Raw genomic sequence first — 22,852 nt, 5'->3', positions numbered from 1 at the left:
TTGCCTAATTGATTTGATGTAATGGCCTCTGTTGGATTCATGGTATGTTATTAGATGTTTGGTCTGTTCTGGTCAATCATATACAAAACTCTTTGTAAGTGTTAGGCATACATTTTATGTGAGATTTTATTTGTTAAGTGTGATTGACTAACATTTATTGTCTTCTACATAGTATTGACTGGGCAGAGGACAGAACGTGGTCTCCGAGCGAGGACACAGGAGATGTTTCAACTTCAGAGGAAGAGGAAACCATAGAGGAGGATAGTGACTATGATGACAGTGATGATGATTACATTCCACCTTTAAGTATTCGGTAAGTTTTTAACCAAAAGTTCTGTTTCATGAACATTATTTTCTTTTCTTATTGCTTTTTCTATTCATACAGGACTGGTGGTGCCATTAAAAGCAGAATATGCCGGGATGCTCTTCAGTCCATCAGCATGGAGGACACTGTGCATGACATTGTAGACCCAGAGCCAATCAAACCAGTGCCAGAAAAAATTCATGTCCAAAGTGAAGACGACATCATCGGTCATGCTGCATCCATCACTTACCATGTCTGTTTGGAACAGCTTGCAGAGTATCTGGTGCTGCCAATCCCACTGTGTACAGTAAAAGACCCACTGACATCAGCGGAATGTCGGACTCCTGGACCATTCAAGATACAGACCCAGTCGAGAGGAACAGTTCAAACTATGCAAGACAATCTTGTCTTTAATTTACTACTCCTTTGTGTTGTCAAAAATGTTAGTTATAATTGAATGATAAATAACATCTTGTCTTTTTACTCTTTGTCCTCTAGATCTGTCCAAACAATCACTGTGTCTGATGTGGAATTCTCAGTCTAGATTCAAGTACGGGATGCAAGCTGGTGACTTCATGTTGGCATCAAATATAACCCTGTCTGGAAACAACTACACCAAAGTTGCACTGCTCCTCAAATTTATGAACATGGGGATAGTTGAGTGGTCAACTTTTTTCAGAATGCAAGAGGCATACTGTGTTGATTCGATCAAAGACTTTTGGAATGACAAAAGAGCAGAAGTAGTTTCCAGGCTGCAATCAAAGGACAACATTGTAATACTTGGTGAGTGTAATAGTCAATCATAGCATCACTGGCAAATGTCTCATGATTCTGTGCTGACAGTGTTGTCTTCAGGTTTGACAACAAACCTTTGTTTCTTGTGAATCTGTCATTATTCATAGCTGACGGGTGTATGGACAGTCCTGGGTTCTGTGCACAGTACTGCACCTACACCATCATGGAAAATGACACCAAAGAGATCTTGTCAATTGTCAACATTGACAAGCGAGAGATGCAGAGGAGCCCTGTGATAATGGAGAAGGATGGCTTTGTCAGGAGCTTTGACAAGCTCCGCCAGGAAGTGAAACTTGCCGAAGTGTGCACAGATGCACATTCAGATATCTGCTCTCTTCAGTAAGTCCATGCTATTTGGCCTTAGTCTGTGGCCTAACTGTTTAGCTTTATAATTCTTATGTAATTCAGCTCAGGCACAGTAACACTTACAATAATTCCCATTCACCACCACTCCTACAGGCAAAACTGATGATTAATACTTGTATTAGTAAATGTTGGCTTGACCCTTATCGGGATAACATTTGGTTATTAAACAGTATACCTAATTACATTGCATGTTATACTTTGATTATACAGATCCAGCAAAGGGGAAATACAAGGACAGTGGAGTGTGTCACACTCTAGATATGTGGCATGGGTCAAAAAACCTGGGCAAGAACATACAAGCAGTAAGTGTGTTTATATAAATTAAGACATCCCAACTATGAGACACTTTTATGTTTCTCCAAAGTAATGCATTTATTTATTTATTTAGGCAGGACAACGAAGGGGTTGTTCCATCCTTTTGCAGTGGAACAAGGATATCTGCAATCATGTCTGGTACTGCTGCAAGATGGCTGAAAACTGATGACTTTTTTTGTGAATAATCCAATTATTCACTCATACATACTAGGTGTACAGCTGACATCTTAGCACTGATGTTTGTGTTGACAGGTATGGGCCAATTACAGCATATATGTTTTCAACTTTTAATGGTCACTCCATGCGAAATTTACTACTTTTTACAAATTTCAAACACATCTTCCTACAATAACAAACAAATGTATGGGTGATGTGCAGCAACTAGGTGTAAAAGTAAAGCCAACTCAGAGAAATAGACTAGCCTGCATTTCTAAGTTCAAACTCTTATGTTCCTGTTCTTGTTCTGCTTCAGGACATGTAGATTGGCCTTCTGCACCATGTCACAGGAAAGCATGAGTGGTCCCTCGATGCCTGTCAACATGGTCCCTTGGAGGAAGACAGAGAAAAGGAGTGGATAGGGAAGGGGTCTGTGGCCCATGAAGTTTTGTCTGAAATCATTCTCAGTGAATGCTGGCTGAAGGAGGTTCACAGGTACTTGCATTTCAGTTATGATTATGCAGTTTAATTTCCCTTTTGTGTCGCTTTTCAAAGATTATTCAGTGTTTTTATTTGTACATGTACACTTAGAGTACAGTTCAGAAAGAAATTATAATCTGATACTTCCCATTGAATTTGTAGGTCAGCTGCAGAGCTGGAGTCCTTCCATAATCACATCCTGATGTATGCCAGCAAGCGTTTCAGTTTCGGCCTTCCAGTCTATGAAGCCCAAATCTTACTGGCTGGCCTGGACTACAACCACCATGTCCACAGACCACCCAAGAGAAGACCTGACGGCTCCATAGAGTATGTTATAAGCATAATAAATGTTATTAAGGCTGCGTCCCAATACTCGCACTTCCCCTCAAAATCAGCCCTAGCCCTTGGTTTTGCGCGTTCCCACGGAGGGGTAGGGTGTCCCAAACTTAAAGACAAGTAAGGGAAGTGCTGTTTAGCCCTTAAAATCCCCACTTAATTTGAAGGGCCGTGCGATGCACACTTCAAATTGAGGGGAAGACTGACATAACTCATGATCGCAACTCACAACTGTTTCCATCATGTTTTGTTGCATAAACATTGTATATTCATGACATTTAATCAAATTTCACCATTTCCATAAGGAATTTTAAAATCGATATCATGATACGAATAAAAATGTGTGGGTTTTCATCCACACGTTTTATTATTGTTTTGATTCCCAGCTCCTGTGCGGTCAATCTATGCAAGAGAACCGCAGGAATAGTTTACTATACTTTTCCCACAAGCCCCACATTCAAATAACCTGCCTGTCATATCAAAATATAAAAATAATTAAAACGATTTATTATTATTATTAATATTATTATTACAACAACAGCTGATGACACTGCGTGATGTTTTTGTTTTTGATCGACATACCTGAAAATAATCGAACAGGAGAAGAAGGTGGCGAGGGAGTCTCCTGTTTCCCGTGTTTCTTCTCCGTGGATTTGTAGGACGGAGGTAAATGAAAACAGCCAAAGAAATTGGCAACACCACTACTGGAGCCGTCTTTTTCGAATGAGCGCTTGAAGCCTACGTCGACGATACGCGTGACGTATTTGAAGACGTCTGTTGCGCTAATATGCATGAAGTGGAGTACCAATTCGAAGGTGACATTCCCTACCCCTCAACACCTGTCCCTTCATCATTGAGGGGAATCTATCTAGCGAGTGCACTTGAAACCAAGGGGTAAGGTTAAGGGAGGAGAATTGGGATTGGGCCTAAGTCTATCTTAATTTCTCACCATCTCAGCCACTATGTTCTGTACCAACAAAGAATGTTCAGATGACATGTTTACATGTGCAAAAAAAAACAGGATACTTCAAAAACACGATCATAATCAGGATACTAGTGCAGATGTGAATGCACTCATTGTTATGTTGGGTATATAATTTCATATTTATAGTGTTTATTTTTTTCAGTAACTTTTTAAAAATGGAAAAGAACATAAAGTTGTCATATTTGATTTTCATACAGTTTTATTGTCTAATCTTTATTTTCAGATACCACAAACTCTGCAATAAGAAGTCGAGGAAGTGGAGTTTGTATGCCATAAAGGAAGAAAAGGATTACAGTTACATCCCAGATCTTCAAAGGGCAATAATAAGGAAACGGGTGTCCTCAGGACGTGGGCTACCTCAACTAACAACCATGAGGCCAGATGACCCACGTCAACATGGAGTCCTGTCTGGCCTACCAGCTCCAACCACCCAGGAGCTATTGGAGACACAAGTCAGCAGGGTAAGAATTGTTGCTGGTTTTATCACTTGAGAAAAAAAAAGATCTTTATTGTTAGCTGTTTTTATTTAGAATGTGGCCAGTTGTGTTCAAGCTTTCACAGCTAGATGCCTCCCTGATGGTTACTGAAAACTATAAAAGGCACAATAATGTATTCAAAAACAAGTCAGGCCTCATCTGGCAAGGCCAAACTCAAAATTTCACAGTAGAACAACCAAGGCATCATTTTGATTGTTTCAATGTAATAACTTTGTTGAAATAAAACCCATATAACTATAAGACCCTGACTCTTCCTAAATGTGTGTATATATTGCATCCAATTCTTTATTCTCTTTCCACAGGTCAGAGATTGCCACAGACATAGAGGCATGCTGCTGCACTTTGAAGAATAACGAATCCAGCAAAAATCCAAGTTTATGTTGACCTTGACTGACAACTGTGCATCGTTACTCTGCATACAACCTACATTGTTATATTGCTTTGAAAAATAAAGCTTGACAATATTTATAGAGTTATTACTTGTTTTTGATAAGCATATTTGCTTTTGAGACATGCATGCCTAGACCCAGACAGTGATTCCAATTTCTCATACTGAAGGTTAGTTTTTTAAACTTGTCCGAAGGGTATTTCAATAAAATAGGGTAAAGTGCTATGTTTTGTTTTTACATTTATGCAATTAGAAACAAATCACTTTAGAAAAAAACTTTATTAGATAACTAATGAAATCACAAATATTTTACATGTAAAATTTGAACACTATAAAAAAGATAAATCTATGTACAGTATTGCACACCACTCAAGCTATTTACAATTTACAAGGGTAACAGCAGCTACACCCTCCTGGGAATGAACCCCCTATACTGTCCATGAGGATCGGGAAAGCGGTCACAAATTGCCGACACACAACAGCTTGGAATTACCTCTCTTCGACCAGCACCCAAAACGCAGCACTGCCAAGCAACAAACTGCCTATATGATGAATGGCGAAACTGCCGGTTGTCCTCTCCTGCATCTGGAAGATCAGCTACAGCACGCAAGTCGTTCCAGATCCTCCTTGCAAGCCGTAAGACCCCCCCGCAAAATGAATGCCTCCATGTGCGGTAGGGTTGAAATGCACATCTCAGGCTGTTGGTTGTAGCATTTCTTCTCCACAACCGTGGGCATTTCCCTGCATCTCTGGCAGATGCACCATGAGGGCTGGAGTTGGACAGGAGGTGCTGTTGGAGGAGCAATAGGGGCTGACTGGCTGAGGACATCAAAGATGAGGCTGGGGTCCCTTGCCAAAGTTTGCTCCAATATGTGGCGTGCCTGATGTACATCCAAGCGTTAAATTTGCTCCTAGTAATCACAAGATAAAGTATATACTAGTAAAAATGATGTTTACTGAGGCTCATAACATCCACAGCTAAACAGCTAACAACTATTACCTTAGATACAATGATAATTGTTTGTGTTTAGAAACTATTACTACTGAGACTACTTACACGTTCAAATGCAATCCTCTGCAATCTCAAATGTTCGACTCGAGCAATGTCATCTGCACCGAGGTCATCGCGTGTTTGGCCCACACGACGCCCTCTGCCCAGGCGTCCACAGCCCCGGCCCCGGCCTGATCCACGTCGTCCACAGCTCCCTCGTCTATCCGTGCTCGTAGAAGCAGCTGTTGGGGTGTACTCTTCATCTGAGCCCAGTGTCTCAGTCTCAAAACTTTAACCATATAAATAAATAAAAATGTCACACACTTTGCAAAGCGACAAATGTAAATAAGCTGCTAATTTACTGGCGTGACTAAAACAATGTGCTAAGCTAAATACTGCACTTTAACTTTCAGAAACACTAACGTTATTTTTATCACAAAATTAAACTATTGCTAAATAAACATGTAATGAATTGAGGAACAAGTTTCTAGGTAAGGTATAGCCATGTGAAAGTAACTGTAAAGCATTTTATATCTAGCTGTGTGGAGTGTAGTTCATGTTATGTTATTACCGATTCATGCGCCATGTTGTCGCATTCAGGTCGCATGCAGGTCACATGCAGGTCTCGTGCCGTCATGTGTACGCCAGCCTCCTCTGGGGGAGGGACTTTGGAGGCAGGGCAGGTGTGCAGTGGAGAGGGAGGGGGAGGGATCTGAAAGTTGTACTTGTTCAAATTTAATGCTAAGTCCTCTCTCTCCTTAAAGTTACCAACTGCACCAACTAAATAGTAATAAAATGTTTTCATAGTATCTGCAGTATTACAGTTACTATGTGCAGTAACATCTTACCACTTGAAATTAAAGGTGCTATTGATAACATTCAAACACTAAATGAGACAGTCCATCTCCCCCTACCATTGCAGTCATGTTACAACACTTTTGTTCAAATTCATCTGCCCCCTCAAGTGGTTGCCAGTTTGTTGTAGCTAGCAATGCTAAAGCTTGCTAGCTAAAACTTATGTCACTAACACTAGCTAAAGTTAACATTGCTAACGCTAGGCTAGCTAATATTAGGGCAGTACAGTATGCTGTAGATAGAAATCAGCCATCTTAACATCTTTTTCCACAAACTGGCAACTACCAAGACTATTGATGCAGTTGTAAGACAGATACCATGTGAATCCAATGGCATTATACTATTGCCTCACCAACCTTTTGGAATCAATCATCAGAATTCTTACATAGAGACAAAACAATCATTTTGGACCCGACAAACATCTTAAAATGGTTGATTCACAATCATAATAATGTTTTTAAGGAAAAGAGATACTTTTATTCAGCACCTTTCAACAAGCTCAGTAGATGTATTATTTAAAATAAAGTGATTTGTCTACATAAAAAGGGTTTTTCATCAAATTAATCCAAGTTGTTAATAATATCCTGTGAATTCATATGCTCGATGTCTGTCAAATGAAGCTCTAGCAAGAGTTCAGACAGGAAGACTACGTTATTGCATACTTTGGCCTTTAGGTTATTACTCATACCATCATGTCATTCACTCCGCTCAGCATGCTCATAATGTCCCAATTTGCTGCCTCATTACCTGGGGCTGTCAATTGATTTCAGCTGTTCACATCAGCTGATCACATCTATCCAACAGCACAGTGACGCACCTTCCCTGTTAGCCTGTTTTCTTGCTGCCGTTTTAAATATGATGCTTTGTCTGCCTTTAATTCATTTATGCTGCTGTTTTGTGCACCCCCTCCACCTTCCCATCACAACCCAATCTTTGCAGATTCATCAGCTTCATCAGTTCATCATCTCATCAGCCTATCTGTCTCAGAAGAGTCATCTACCAGCACCACCACCAGTGTCTGGACTCCATGGGGGCCGTTTTTCTTGCTGCTGCTCAGGGCAGACGCTGTGAAATCTCACTGTACAGTCTAAGCACCAAACACCGTCTGACAAGACTCATTATCACATATTATCTGCTGTAATAAACATTTCTTTACTTCATTGACTCATCTCTCCTGATTGAAGTTTGTCTGTCAAACAAAAACATAAATTCGTCAGGACCTGTTACGTCACGCATCAACACAACGGCGAACTGAGAGCTAGCGTGCATCGCTAGCATGTCACAGCAGCAGTCACAGTGCGAAAGATGGACTGTGGAAAATGGTCAAAAGTGTGACTTCACTCTGTAAAAGAAAAACACAACAAGGCAAAGTGCAATGTGTGTGGGAAGTTCATTAGCTGCAAGTCAGGCTGCACGTCAAATCTGACAAAACGTTTAAAGCAGCATGGCGTCGATGTGAACGAGTGTACCGTGTTTGATGTTCAGCCAGCGCTGGCACATACCAAGCATCTACATCAATTCATCTTTAACATACCCCGTCCCTCTGTTTTTATGTATTTGCTTCATTTGGTTGCAGTTAGGTGTTGTGCACTGCCACTGAATGCACTTTAGTTCCATCATTTTGAGTGTAGATTTCCTTTTGTAATGTTGCTTGTCTACCACAGGGCATCACTGCTGCTGCCAAGTGTAACATAAAGTAAAGTTACTGCGCGTCGGTCAAGGCTCAATTCACCTTTGATTCAATAAGTGCAGTTTGACATTTACTAATATGTTTTTTAATGCACGTCTGTGAGTGGATTATACATTTACTTTGTGAATGTTCAGTTAATACTTAAAAGAATAGATATTTTTGTAATCAAAACATTTGAACTTCACAAGCAACTACAGCAGCTGATTTCACACACTTAAAAGAGACAGGAGGAGTAGGCTTGTGTCGCAAAGCTTCTGTCAAGCACAAATCAAGGTAGTGAAAAGGGAAATAGCAGCTACAAGTTGCTACAGCATGCTTCACAACACAAACACTGCATAATGTAAAACGTGATGAAAGGTAATTGTTCACTGTGTACCACCTCGATGTCATGTGTGTTTATGATGGTGAAGTGGGGCTTGGTTGATCATGCCAGACTGTCCGACTTGGAATTTTGATTTTGATGACCGAGGTAAATTTTTTCTGAGTTCCCTGTACAAAGGAATGCAGCATTATAAGGCACAGATTAACTGTTTTGTCATCCAGGTAAATTACTGGTTGATCTTAAAAAAACTGCTGGATTAGTGTGTTTCAGTGAGGGTGTTCCCCCTATCAGAGGAGAATAGATTCATCTTTGTGTTTTGAGAGTGTTGGTGAAAGTAAGCAAACCTTTAAAGAGGAAGCAGAAATTGTCTTCAGCCATTATGGAGAGAAGGAGGAGTGGTGCAGTCCTGTGGGAGAAAAGCTGTATGGCCAAACTGGAAACTGGAGCAGTGTACAGTATGTGTGCAGGCAACGTGTTTGCCATTTCAATCCCAGCCCACAGCAGTTCACAGGTCAGTATGTCACATCCACTCTTAGAAGGCTCAGATCAGGTCTGGAAAGAGGCTCTGCAGCTCCATACTGTATTTCATGCTTACTAACAAAACAAATCCTGTCAAAGAAAAAGGAAGAAACCCACAGCCGCTGTTAAAAAAGCTCATTATCCATCTCTGATGTCCTCATCCAGGGAATTGATGTCTGGCTTTACAATGCTTAGACTTTTTAGTAAACGTCAGGCATCAGAGTTCACACACAGGCTGAGCAGATCCTCAGTGGCAGAATTGATTGCCTGGGATTTTCAGAGGTGATGTTTTAGTCATGGAGACCTTTACAGCCTTTTCACTTTTTATATGCAACACTTTGGATCGATAACGCCTCTCTGACAAGTGTGCATCTTAGGATGTGTGCGTTGGCAGGAGTTAGCTGTGTTTCTGAAACCCATGGTTCGCTCTTTTAGCTATAAACTTTCATTTCCAATTTTAAAAATGATGGGATGTTTTCTCTCTTAAAAGTTTCAAATTATGCTATTCTACACTATCCATCATGCACCGTGGTCATGGTCACATTGTCTTGTTGTAGAATTCAACATTGTAAAAATTGACAAATATGCCACCAGACTGGTATACCATTGAGTCTAACCCCAATCAGCCCTACTGTAGACCAGTCATTAGCCCATTTTCAGTTAGAAAATGCGCCACATTTGCAGCCAGGTAAAGGCTGCAATCTGCCGTCTTGTCTATGTGAAGAGAGGCGTAATATTCCTCCTTTTGCGCCACTGGGGTAGGCGTAAACATGTGACGTGATGTGAAGCACAAAGTTGGGCGTGAACAGTGACAAGTGATCTGATTATTGACGATTCTCTTGGCTGTGATGGTTAGCATCTGCCAGATCTCAGCGGCTTTCCTGGATGAAGTGATGAACTGACTGCTGTGATCAGCTGTTTCCTGCTTTTAAAACTCCCGGCTGTGGGTGCACAACATCGACACCTCCGCCCATGTCATGCAATTGTCGGGACATCAACGACTTGGATTTACATAGCAATATTGGAGGTGGCAAAAAGTGTACCCTCCTTGCGTCATAATGGCGGACCAAAACAGACCCCCAATATACTGCGGTCTGTCTAAATTCACGGACCTAGCCGCAAAAAAGACAGCAAAATTGGCAGGTTGCTGTCCAGTATAAAAATGCTTACTGTGTGTAAACGATACCTTTACAACAAGCTAATCAACAGCTTCCACCGCCCTCGTTCGCTGAAAATTTTAAACCAATTTCACCTCACCACTGCGGTGTGGTCAGTAGTGTGCTGACCTGTAACCTTACCTATGAGTACATTTCATGTTTAACAATGAGAGGTTAGTACAACATGATTTTCAGGGGGTGATAAGTTACTCTTTAAAGAGGAACAAAAAAAAGATAATAAAATAATATTTTATTTAGTCCTGTGTAATGTTACTTTTGACTTTGTATAGAAGCATTTGTCAAATGTAATGAATGTAATGTCATGTATAGTGATGACTTGGATTTAACAGAACTAGTGTTATAACCTAAGATGATGCAATTTTATTATTATTAATGCATGACTTGTTGGTTGCTAGATTGTGAAAACCACTTTTCAAACTCCCCAGCTCAACCAGGGAGCAAGAGACAGACAGCAGCAGGGGTCAAGCAAGCTACAGAGTAAATAAAGAGAGGGAGCAGCGATAACGAGAACAAAGCAGAGAAACAAAACATTGTTTTCTAAGTGTTTCTCGGCAGATATGTTCTACACCACAAAAACAATCCTTGTATCATCCATTAATGTAAAAATGTCCTAAAAATGTAAATTTAACGCAACATTTGCACTCAGCTTGATTGAACATGTCATACAAACCCAATGATGTTTTAACTCAACCAGTGATGTGATAAAACATCCTGTACTGTACTGTTAAGCAAGAAAAGTGCAACAAACTGGAATTAAATGTACATAGAGGAAATGCTGATTTGTACTTTTAAACTACACTGAATAATTCAAAAGGTAAATAACCCTAATAAAGGGTTGTACCAGCCTGTTTAAAACTATAAAATAACTATGTTAATAGTAATAATAGTTATTACTGTGCACTTAATGGAGGTTCACAATCATTGCCACCAACACACGCCGCTCTGCTCTGTGCGGTAAGGCAAGGAGTCACCCGATCTTTAAAAACTTTAAAATGCTTCTCCTAGCTTTTTGGGATAAGTAGGACCTGATCAGTATAAAAACTAAGCATCATCTTTTAACAGGGGGTAGTTCTTTGAATAAATGATGTTCTTATTTAGGGACCATGGGTTTGTTTTATTGTATAACATAATTAAGTCACCAATGTGTAACAGCATATGTTAATTTCCCTGAACATTGCTGTGCAAAAATATTCCTTGCTCAACAAACTGAAATTGTGAGTTTCCTTTTTGAGTATCAGAACAGCCTGTCAAATCTATTGGCCTGTCTGATATGCTGCAAAAACAGATGCATTTAGATTGCAAGTGTAGGAAGGAAGTTGTCAATGTGGAGCAAAGTGTAAAACTGTTCATTTAGACTGTTGTTCATTGTCACTCATCATCTTCCTCACTTAGTTGTTTTACACCAGGACCATCAGCATCACATCAGACAAATCCTTCACCTCAGAGTTTTATCCTACTACTTTCTACTCTCGACAGAGAAATATGCCCTGTAAGTATCACATAACAATGAAAAATAACGTGTACTACATGTAAAAACTTGTTATACTCTTGTAAACTGATGATTTCTTCTGAATCTTCCAAAGCTGTTATTTTCCTTTTACTTTCACTTTACATGAACAATAATAAAATCCTCAAACAAGTCCCTTCTATTTAGATCCATCCTAGCTTCTTACTATTTCTAAAATGTTTACAAATGTTTATCCAACATCAAGTTTCAACCATAAAACTTGATGAGGTTTTGTACCTTGTCCATTTTTCTCTCAGGATTGTCTGTAGAAGGTCTTGGCTGAGATGGCAGCTATCTTGTTTTTACATTGATTCATCTATTGTGTTTTGCTACCAATAGATGACAGAAACAGGTGTCCACAAATGAGGACTTCATGTCTAGGTTGAGCAGACTGCAGTATAAGGTGCAGAAAACCCCAAATGTAATGTCCCCATTGAGGATGCAGGGTTTGGGGAGGTTAAGCAAGTCAACACGAATAACTATCTAATATATCAGCCTTTTCTCATGTTTTTTTTAGTGTGCCTACTTTCAAAGTCAGCATTCCCTGTTAGAACACTTCATTTCCCATGGTTTGGAAAGAAACACTTCTAATGTCCATTTGTACGGGTGTGCCTCAGGGGCAGGTCCATTTACAGAGATTCTGAAACAGACAGCCAGGTGCTCTCCTTTGACTTTGTTTCGTGAGTCAGTTTTAACCTGAAATAGAAACAAACTTGTTTAATGATTTTTAGTACAAACCTTTGTTAAAGACAGCACAAGAGAGCATTTCTAGAAAATGTACAGCTTGTGCAGTCATACATGGAAGTGGAAGATCTACTTCCATGTATGAATGGAAGATCTACTGCCTGTTCACTGGAGTCATCCATTTTCACATTTACTAATATCCCCTTAAAGCAGCATTGAAGGGACTTCTGCAGCGTTTTCACTAAACCAACCAGGTGGCGAGTAGCATTCAACGTCCTGATGAGATGACTGTTAAGTGACGTACACAAGGGAGGGCTGCACTAAGGGTCACAACTTTCTCCCCTTGAGTGAGGTCAAGAAATGGGGCCAAAATTTCCACATGTTCTTTCAGCTGACCCCATTCTCTGGCTGGTAAACACAGGCCTTTATGACCTTGGGCGTCCAGGAGTGTATTCAGGCTTTGAGGATCCATGTCAATGACTGCTTCAACAAGACGCAGAGTGCTGTTCCATCTTGTCACTACAGCAGAGGGGATGCTACGTTTGGCTCCATACTTTGCTTCAAATGCCTCTTTTAGGCCACAAGTAGAATGCAGTAAAGTGCAAAAGTGTGTCACCTTTGCCATTGCAAATGTTATAATCTAATCTGTGCTTTATGATAAGGTTTTCACATATTTCCTCAAATCTTTCACTAATCCTCTCACCAGTGTGAGACCCTGTGAATCTTTCAGAACTTAATAGAACTGACTGGAGTCTCGGGTTGCTTCTGTCTAGCTCCATGAAGTGGGCAGTTACTCCTAAAAAGCCACGCATGGTCCTGTCAGTCCAAATATCCACAGTCACAGACAGAGCGTCCGATTTCTCTAATTTTGATTTTATCTTGGCCCATTTGTCTGTTGCTAGCTCACTCAGTCTTCTCGTTACGGTGCACCGACTTACTGGACAATATTTCTCATCTACCACTGACAAAAAAGTTCTGAAGCTGGGCTTGTCAATCAAAGACAGTGGCAGGTTGCATGAAATTATGAGGTCATGAATGATTGATTCAGTGATGGCCTTCTGCCTAGGATGTCCCTGATGGTACACTTGCACGCCTCTTTTCTGAATCAAGAATGACTCAGTGCTGCTCTGTCCCTCTCCAGTACTTACTTTTTTAGCATTGGTTAACTCTGAACCTGTAGATGGACATGGGAAATTATTTTGCTTGCCACTTACAAAAAATCTGCATGATAAAACTGACACGTGTAGTGTTCTGGGGGGGTCACTAAACTAATACTGCAACGTTTCTATCATGTTTTTTTTTTTTTCTGAAATAAAATGTGGGCAGCCAAGAGTGGATGTGAACTTGTGACAGGAGAAATATCACGTATGCTTTAATGGAGCTAGCTTAATTTTGTTTACATCCAGAACTTACATTGGGTCTCCAACTTAGGACATTGTATAGTCTAATCATCTGCTACTTAACACATCCCTCTGGCCCTCGAACCTGGTGAAATGTTAACCTAAGTCACACTTTGCGATGGTTAGCTTGTTACCTGTGACGATATATGCTAAGTTTAACGTCTCTATCACATTAGCAAGTGACTGACCTGTCTGGGTGCGTTTTGAGATGCCTGATGAAATTTGACGTTGTTGAACCAGCATCATGTATCCTGGTGTCACACACCTTGCATGTAGCTGTTCGCTTATGCCCACTGTGCATGAAGTTATTGTAAGGAAACAGCATGACAAAAGGCACAACTCCGAGTAAAGTCTGAAGTCTTTTGAGGTAGAGTTGCAAGTCAAGTCTGAAGTCACTGTTTGTGCGACTTAAGTGCAACTGGAGTCCAAGTCTCAGACTCGAGTCCCCATCTCTGGCGACAAGGCTGTAATAACTTCACCCTGTCAATTTTAGCGAGCCGAAGATAATCTTTGGACAGCCTACCTGTCCTTACCTGCCCACTCAACAGGAGGTGTGATATATATGTGCAAAGTGCAAGAGCATTACTGTAAAGAGTAAATGAGACTTGCCACAACACAATTCTGTAAACTGCCAAGGAATGAAATTATTAGTCTTTCCCTCCAAACTCTCCAAATATGAAAGTGCATATAACAGACAAGAGTAGGCTATACCAGATTTACAGTGACGGAAAATGGTTAGATTACTCATCTAAAATGTGAAATAGGCTACAGCATTTAGATTTGTACAATTGTCTCATATTGCTTTTAAGGTGTTGAAAGCGAGCGTGCTGGTGATGTCTTTGTGAGTTGCTTATGCTTTTTATAAAGTTTTAGCTTCTGAAATCAGATTTTTAAACAGTTTTGATAAAGTTCAATGTTTATCAGGATGATGCGGCTTCATTCAATTTCATTGTATGAATGGACGATCCTCCTCGGCGTGTCTGGAGATAAAAAATAATAGGCTATTCAATGAAATGCTGTTGTTGTGCGTCATGCGTAAATGAGGACACACACGCTCCCCTACTTTACAATATGAAGGAGACCCTCATTCAACACTTCTAAAATTTAAGTATGCCTATGCATGTTCAAATAGGCTTTTCAATATTCTACACGAAACAGACAATTCACAGTTTTATCAAAGAATTTATTTGCCATCTTTTTCGTATTTTATTTATTTTTCTCTTTGGTTGCTAGGAGATACATTTATCTCCACAATGGCACTGACGATTTCGTTTTGTTTCTCCAGCAATTCTGCAGTCTCAGTCCTGGGGGGTGGTGGTGGTGGTTGTGATGATGGGGGTGATGTGCCAGAAGGAGCAGAGGACACTCCGCTCTCTCTCACCGCCCGCGAACCGCTTTGGCTCTGATCAATAAAATAAGTAAATGAATAAAGTCATCTGCGTCATTCTTCTCGATATAGACAGCACATATCAGATATTGTACTGGAGGCTATGATATAGGAGTTTCAGGGATAAAGGCCAAACGAAATAGATATTAATCAGGGATGCACAACTACAAACCTACAGTGTGCTGGAGTTCGCTGTGGATCACAGCGAAGACACAAGACGCCGTGTGTGATAAATATGTTCTTACTTGATTGAAAAGTTCATTTGTCTTCATTTTAGAATATAAAGTTGTTGTTTTTTTGTCTTTTGTTTCACACGAGCGAAAAAAAGGTGATGACAATGTAACATCACTTTTTTTCGCTCGTTTTGTCTGAACAAAAGAAACAACTTTATAATGTTATTACTGCACCTCAAGATACCACAGTGTCTGTGGCATTTATTTATCTATTGCCAGTGTTTGGTTAAAATAAATAAATAAGAATAAACAAAACCTTTTTTTTTAGGGGAAATCGCAAGATTTCCTTGTAGGGGGCCCGATAATCTCGTTATATAAAAAGGTGTCGAGGTCACAAAATTTCAGGTCATACATCATGGCCTATATGCACATTGCCAACAGCCAGGGGGGGTAAAACCCTCGTTTTGAATGATTTTCGCTACCTGCGAAACAAAAGCAGAGCGGATTCGATATACTGGCGTTGTGCACAGCGAGGGTGCAATGTCTACCTCAAGACCAACGGCTTTGATATAGAATCAGAATCAGAATCAGAATCAGAATTCCTTTATTTGTCCCGCAAATGGGGAAATTTCTTTGTCACAACAGCCAAAGGACAGTATCACACTTAAACAGCAATAAAAGTAAAAAATAAACAATATAATAAGACATAAGAAATAGAATTTAACTGGTATATACATAATATCTACAATATGAAATTGGTATTTACAATATGACATAGTATTTATTATTTATAATATGGACAGTGTAAGTTTAAACAGTTGGTATTTTTATTTACAAACAATAAATAATAAATATGGATATAAAAAATTGTCCAATTTGTGCAAACCAGAAAGTGTGTGGATATGTGCAGAGTTTTTTTATTGCACAGTGCACAGTGAGGTCTACTGGGAGCAGTGCTGGTTGTAGACTCTGACAGCAGCAGGAAGGAAGGACCTGCGATACCTCTCCTTCACACACTTGGGGTGTATCAGCCTGTCACTGAAGGAGCTGACCAGTGCTGTGATAGTGGCCTGTAGGGGGTGGGACTCCTTCACCAGCAGCGATGATAGCTTGGCCATCATCCTGCTGTCTTCCACCACCTGCACTGGGTCAAGAGGGCATCCCAGGATGGATCTGGCCTTCTTGATAAGTTTATCAAGTCTCTTCCTATCTGCTGCCGAAATGCTGCTGCTCCAGCAGACTATACCATAGAAAATGGCTGATGCCACCACAGAGTCATAGAAAGAAGTCAGGAGTGCCCCCTGCACTCCAAAGGACCTGAGCTTCCTCAGCAGATGGAGTCTGCTCTGACCTTTCTTGTATATTGCTGCAGTGTGATGAGTCCAGTCCAGTTTGTTGTTCAGGTGAACTCCCAGGTACTTGTAAGACGTCACCATCTCAATGTCCGTTCCCCGGATGTTCACCTGAATGCAGGGTTGTTTGCGCCTGCGGAAATCCACCACCAGCTCTTTGGTCTTCCCGGCGTTGAGCTGGAGGTGGTTCCGCTGGCACCAGTCCACAAAGTCCTGAATAAGTTCTCTGTAGGCTCCGTCATCCCCGTCCCTGATGAGGCCGACGATAGCAGAGTCGTCAGAGAACTTTTGTAGATGGCTGTGGGGTGTTTGGTGGGAGAAATCAGCAGTGTACAGGGTGAACAGGAAAGGGGCCAGGACTGTTCCCTGTGGGGCCCCTGTACTGCAGACAACCGTGTCCGACACGCAGTCCCGAGTCCTCACATACTGTGGCCGGTTGGTGAGGTAATCGAGGATCCAGGACGTGAGGTGTTGGTCCACCCCCGTGAGCTCCAACTTGTCCCCCAACAGTGCAGGCTGTATGGTGTTGAAAGCACTGGAGAAATCAAAGAACATGATCCTCACAGTGCTTCCAGGCTGCTCCAGGTGGGACAGTGATCTGTCCAGGAGGAAGATGATGGCGTCGTCCACTCCGATGCCAGGCTGGTAGGCAAACTGGAGTGGGTCCATAAAAGGACCCACCAGAGGGCGGAGATGGACAAGGACCAGCCGCTCCAGGGTCTTCATCAGGTGTGAAGTGAGAGCAACTGGTCTGTAGCTGTTGAAGTCCTTTGGGTGAGGGATCTTTGGTACTGGTACCACACAGGAGGTTTTCCACAGCAGTGGCACTTTTCCCAGCTTCAGGCTCATGTTAAAGATGTACTCCACAATCCTGCACAGCTGGTCTGCACAGGACTTGAGGAGCCTGGAGCTGATCCCGTCTGGACCCGTGGACTTCTTCACCTTCATCTTCCTCAGTTGATTCCTCACCTGGATAGTGGAGAGGGACAGATTGGAGCAGGGGGGCTGAGTGTCGGGTGGGGGAGGTGGGTGAATGTCAGGGGGGGCAGTGGAGGGTGTCTGCGACATGAAAGCAGTGGAGAGGGAGGTAGAGGTGAGAATGGGGCAGGAAACAGGGGGGGGGGAAGAGGTGGTGGGGGGCAGCAGAGATGAATGGGCCGGGGGAGGGGTGGGTGTCTGGTCAAACCTATTGAAAAATAGGTTCAGGTCGTTCACCCACGTCTGATCCCCGGCAGCCTGGGAGTCTGGTTTCCTCAGTCCTGAGATGGTTTTAAGGCTTTTCCAGACTCCACTGATGTTACTCTGCTGCAGCTGGACCTCCATCTTCCTCCTGTAGCTGTTCTTCCCCTCTCGGATCTTCTTCCTCAGCTCCTTCTGCACAGCCTTCAGCTCCTCCTTGTTTCCTGACCTAAAGGCCCTCTTTTTCTCCTTAAGGAGAGCCTTAATGTCAGGATTAATCCAGGGTTTGCTGTTTGAAAAACACCGTACAGTCCTGGTGGGTACAGTGTTTTCAACACAGAAGTTGATGTAGTCCGTTATGCATCCTGTTAAGCTGTCGATGTCCTCCCCATGAGCAACACACAGTTCTTCCCACACAGTAGAGTCAAAGCAGTCCCTCAGAGCCTCTTCAGACTCCTCAGTCCATGCTTTAACTGTGCGGGTTTCCACTGGTTGCCTGTTTACAAGGGGCTTGTACACAGGCAGGAGATGAACCAGGTTGTGGTCAGATCTTCCCAGGGGAGGGAGGGGGGATGAGTTGTATGCCTCCTTGCTGTTGGCATAGAATAAGTCCAGTGTTCTATTGTCTCTGGTGTGGCAGGTGACATACTGAGTGAATGTGGGCAGGGTGGAGGACAGAGAGGCATGATTGAAATCCCCAGAGATGAGGAAGAGGGCCTGTGGGTGCTGTGTCTGCAGTGAGCTTGTGACTGAGTGGAGAGCGTCACAAGCTGCATCAGCGTTAGCAGAGGGGGGGATATACACAGCGAGTACGATCACCTGTGTGAACTCCCTCGGGAGGTAGTACGGCCTCATGCTAACCGCTAAAAGTTCAATGTCTTTACTGCAGACCTGCTCTTTAACAGTGATGTGCCCAGAGTTACACCATCTGTCATTAACAAACACAGCCAGCCCTCCTCCTTTCCTCTTACCGCTCTCTGCCGTCCTGTCCGCCCGCCGCATTTGAAATCCGTCCAGATTAGCGTCCGTGTCCGGGGTCTGCGCCGTTAGCCACGTCTCAGTAAACACCATGATGCTGCTCTCACGGTAGTCCCTCTGATGCCGGGTCAGCGCCGTTAGCTCGTCCATCTTGTTGGGGAGAGATCTTACATTCCCCATGATGATGGACGGGAGGATGGGTCGGTAGCGTCTCCTCCTGCTACGGCGGGCAGCTCCGGCACGGCACCCGCGTCTCCTCCTCTTCAACTCCCGCGGGACATCGGGCCGCTCGAGCGGCGGCACCGCAGCGCTACTGAGGGCCAACAGCTGATCCCTACTGTAAACAATAGGGCCGCGTACAGGCTCCCCGGGCACGGCGGAAAACAGCGAAAAAAGCAGAATTAAGACCAGAGCGATAAAAACAACTCTGGTCTCCATACTGCCCGGAGAAAGCGCTCCAAAGTCAAGTAAATAAAAAAAGTTAAAAAGTACAAAAAGTTATAAAAAAAAGAAGAAAAAGAAGAAAAAGCTCAAAGGTGAGCGAGAGCTGCTGTAACAGGCTGCCACTCACGCGGCGCCCCTCCTCCGAGGGGACGATCCCGACGAGACCACATGGCCATGCGGCTGAAGCCGAGTTGGTGGCAACCACTGCTCTTATTGAGCAGATGCTTGCGTTGGTGGCTGCTGACCCATCTCGACCATCCAAACGGGTCTACTACCAGGTAATAGGCCTAACAGGCTACTGTATATGACATTTCTCCAGAGCAGGTCTAGGCAACCTGTGGCTCCAGAGTCCCATGTGGCTTCTCATGCCCTCTCCAGTGGCTCCAATTGTATTCAGTCCATGAACTCTAAAACGTCCTCTAAGACCTCTAAAATGTCCTGTAGGAAAGGTCAAAGGTCAAATGTTGATTTATTTATACCCTCAGGTAAATGTACCGTAGGACCCATAAAACTTTCTCTAGGACCCCTGCTGAGTAGCCACATGTGGTATAAAGCAATGAATGCTAATTTATAATACCCTCATGTTATGTTCCGGTTTAATTTGACTGTTTTAAAAGTTTTATCTCTGAAAATTGTAGTTGAGATCAGACTGACGATTCCATGAGATTGTCCACAAAGAGGATTTCAACAGATAAAATAAATTATATTTATTTGCATACAACTTTGTGCATTTTGCTAAACTTTTGTGCATTCTTTTTATGTTGCTGTTAATTAGAAATGAATGGGGGAACTACAATTACTGTAAAATAAATGAGCCAAAGTCCATCCTCATTTGTCAGATGGGGACACATGCATTAGCTCAGATAAATGAGGAATACAGGCCGTAAATAACAGTTAGAAATTAAAAACCTGTAATGTTCAAAAGGACTTAAGTTGATTAAGAAAAATAATGAAAGAAATGATGATAATATATGTATTATTACAGTTTTATGATGAGTGTTGATGGAGCGGATTTTTGACTGTGAACACAACATTCTTTAACATGAAATGAACACAACATGAGGGTTAATAGGTTGGGCTACCTTCATTATAAGAATCAACAATGTTTTGTTGCGCCACATTCATTTTTTCCCCCTTTTTTTAAGCCAGAAATGTCTCTCTTTATTTTGTGAATGAATCAGCAACACTGCATTTTGCTTCAATCACAGTGAATGTGTTATGCAAAGTGTTTAACAGTTCCCATGAAAAATACATTGTACTGTAAATACGTTAAAGCTGCTTCGCAGCTGCTGAACATTATATTTTAATGACAATACTTTTGATTTGTATTTTGTTTTATATCTATATGGATGGCACATTTAAAACTTGCCCTAGGCCATTTTACCAGTTTGTAACAATCCACGGGCTTTACATGGGGAGGGCCCTCCCATTTGTTATGGTCCTCATGTCTGGAAATACAGAGGCCATGTACCGGGCTGTCCTGAGACATGTGAAGAGGAGGATCCTTCGCATAACAGTACAAAGTTGTGTGTGTGTGTGTGTGTGTGTGTGAGCTTGTGCGTCTGTCTGTCTATCTGTCTGTCTGTCTGTCTGTGTGCGTCCGTGTATGTTTGCACAGTGACTGTATCCTGGCTTCTTAATATTTTTGTGAAAACTAGATTAACCATTTTATTTTCTGTGTCTGTCTGTCTATTTATCTGTCTCTCTGTCTTTTTGCTTGTCTCTCTATTTAGGTGGATGCCAGATCAGGTCGTCACCGATTTTGAAATGGCCTTGATGGTGGCACTACGGGCTGAGTTGCCAACAGTCCGCACCTCGGCCTGTTACTTTCACTTTTGCCAAAGCCTGTGGTGTAAGGTCCAGGAGCTTGGCCTGGCAGGTCAGTATTCATGTATTACCTTTTTCTTCAATTGCTTACACGCAATTTTGAAAACAGGGCTCCTTTTTTCAAAATATTTGTCCATCCAACCACCACACTCAATTTGCACAACTCCTAGATTGTTTGAAAAATGTCACACTTCAGTCAAAACATGTACACATATTCATAAAAATGCTGTTTTGTTTTCATCTCACTAACACAGTCTTCAAATGATCAGACACTACTGACAGTCAGTTACACACTACAGTGATCAATACAAAATACATTTGTTAAAACCCTTATTTTAGGAAATAGCTAGTCTAGTACTTGACTTTTTTGCCAGACATTTTTATGTAAGGGATAATTTAGATGACAAAAAGATATTGTCAAACCCACAACATTCTTCATGATTACTTTGAGGTAAACAGAGAAAGTACACAAATAAAACAAACAAATACAACAGTGATTGCAGACTGCTGCAGACTGAAACTATGTATTTCTTACCACACTCACTTACAGTAACAGATCAGAGTCTGTGCATATTTTTGCGCAACTATGGACAGGTGTTTGGCTTCTTGAGTGTAATTTTGTGAAGATTTTCATTTTAGTTTGTAAACAACTGTAAAAACTCTGACAGGACAAAGGCTCTTTTGGGGTGATGAATAGATAGAGAAAGAAAAAAAGAAAGAAAGAAAGAGAGGTATATGGAGATTTTCTCCATATACCGGAACACAGAGGTCACTGAGACCATGCTAGCATATTTAGTTATTTTTACTTTTTTCCTCAACTTCTGCAGCTCCATACCGACAAGACAGGCAGCTAAAGAAGTGGATCAGGAAGGCCATGTCGGTGGGCTACCTTCGCCTAGCCGTGGTGCGCCAGAATTTTACAATCATGGCCACATCTTGGCAGACCAGGCGGCTGGTACGTGTCCACCCATTTCTGGATATATTATAGTTAGGGCTGGCCCAGGCCTGTCTTGGACCAGCTCTTAGTTATGCTGCTATAGGCCTAGTCCGGGGGACAAATGACACACTGTGCTTCTCTCTCCTCCTCTCCTCTCCATCTGTATACATTATGCCTGTATACATGCCCCATCTCTGCATGTCACTGACTTCACTTCTTCCCCGGAGTCCTTGTGCTTTCTAGTCCTACAGGCTCCCATGGATCCTGGCCGCGCCTGGGTCGTGGATCGTGGCTGCGCCTACTGCTATGGCCCTGCCTGATCATGGATCAAATCAAATCAAATCAAATTGTATTTGTATAGCCCAAATTCACAAATCACAGTTTGCCTCAGAGGGCTTTACAATCTGTACAGAGACGACAACCTCTGTCCTTCGACCCTCGATTCGAGTGAGGAAAAACTTGCCCCCCAAAAAAAGCCCTTTTAACAGGGAAAAAAAATGCGGAAGAAACCTCAGGAAGAGCCACAGAGGAGGGATCCCTCTCCCAGGACAGACAGACGTGCAATAGATGTCGCATGTACAGAGCAGATCAACGAGATCACAATGTATACAATTATAATAGATGGTTGACAGGAATGAAAGCACATAAAGAGGTATTACAGCAATAGTAATGAAATGCACATAATGGAAATGTGATTACTAGTAATAACAGTAGTAGTGGTTAACGGTAAGGATAGTATGTAGTAATGCATTACAATAATAGTAGTGGAATGTATGTAACAGAGATGTGACTAATATTAGCAACAGT

At 42.0% G+C, this 22,852-nt stretch overlaps 2 protein-coding genes across 5 annotated transcripts; one reads left to right on the top strand and one right to left on the bottom strand.

Moving 5' to 3' along the window:
- The first annotated feature begins 696 nt into the window (after positions 1 to 696).
- On the top strand, positions 697 to 4,663 carry LOC311252525 (uncharacterized protein). Of its 4 annotated transcripts, none has more exons than XR_014621539.1 (7): positions 697 to 1,087; positions 1,207 to 1,438; positions 1,676 to 1,767; positions 1,854 to 1,918; positions 2,253 to 2,743; positions 3,961 to 4,198; positions 4,537 to 4,663. XR_014621539.1 is itself a non-coding variant. In XM_084345724.1 (4 exons), the coding sequence occupies exons 1-4, from the start codon at positions 829 to 831 to the stop codon at positions 4,585 to 4,587; spliced, it is 780 nt and encodes a 259-aa protein (XP_084201850.1). In that variant the 5' UTR covers positions 697 to 828; the 3' UTR covers positions 4,588 to 4,663. The 4 variants fall into 4 exon arrangements, 1 of the variants encoding a protein (XP_084201850.1); XR_014621540.1 differs by having other exon boundaries at positions 1,854 to 2,032; XR_014621538.1 differs by lacking the exons at positions 1,676 to 1,767; positions 1,854 to 1,918.
- A 12,525-nt stretch (positions 4,664 to 17,188) lies between these two features.
- On the bottom strand, positions 17,189 to 18,868 carry LOC311252356 (uncharacterized protein). The gene is made up of 2 exons (XM_084345437.1): positions 17,900 to 18,868; positions 17,189 to 17,649 (listed from the first exon to the last, which is right to left on the bottom strand). The coding sequence occupies exons 1-2, from the start codon at positions 18,859 to 18,861 to the stop codon at positions 17,646 to 17,648; spliced, it is 966 nt and encodes a 321-aa protein (XP_084201563.1). The 5' UTR covers positions 18,862 to 18,868; the 3' UTR covers positions 17,189 to 17,645.
- Between the last annotated feature and the right edge of the window lie 3,984 nt (positions 18,869 to 22,852).

Source organism: Pagrus pagrus (assembly GCF_965226575.1).
Source record: "Pagrus pagrus genome assembly, chromosome: 23".
NCBI classification, from domain to species: Eukaryota; Metazoa; Chordata; class Actinopteri; order Spariformes; family Sparidae; genus Pagrus; species Pagrus pagrus.
This window is presented reverse-complemented; position numbering and strand designations above follow the sequence as displayed.

Coding starts and splice junctions, on each gene's coding strand:
- LOC311252525 (XM_084345724.1), top strand. CDS start 829: ATGTGGAATTCTCAGTCTAGATTCAAGTACGGGATGCAAGCTGGTGAC. Junction 1,088..1,206: donor GGACAACATTGTAATACTTG/GTGAGTGTAATA, acceptor CATTATTCATAG/CTGACGGGTGTATGGACAGT. Junction 1,439..3,960: donor TCAGATATCTGCTCTCTTCA/GTAAGTCCATGC, acceptor CTTTATTTTCAG/ATACCACAAACTCTGCAATA.
- LOC311252356 (XM_084345437.1), bottom strand. CDS start 18,861: ATGCGGCGGGCGGACAGGACGGCAGAGAGCGGTAAGAGGAAAGGAGGA.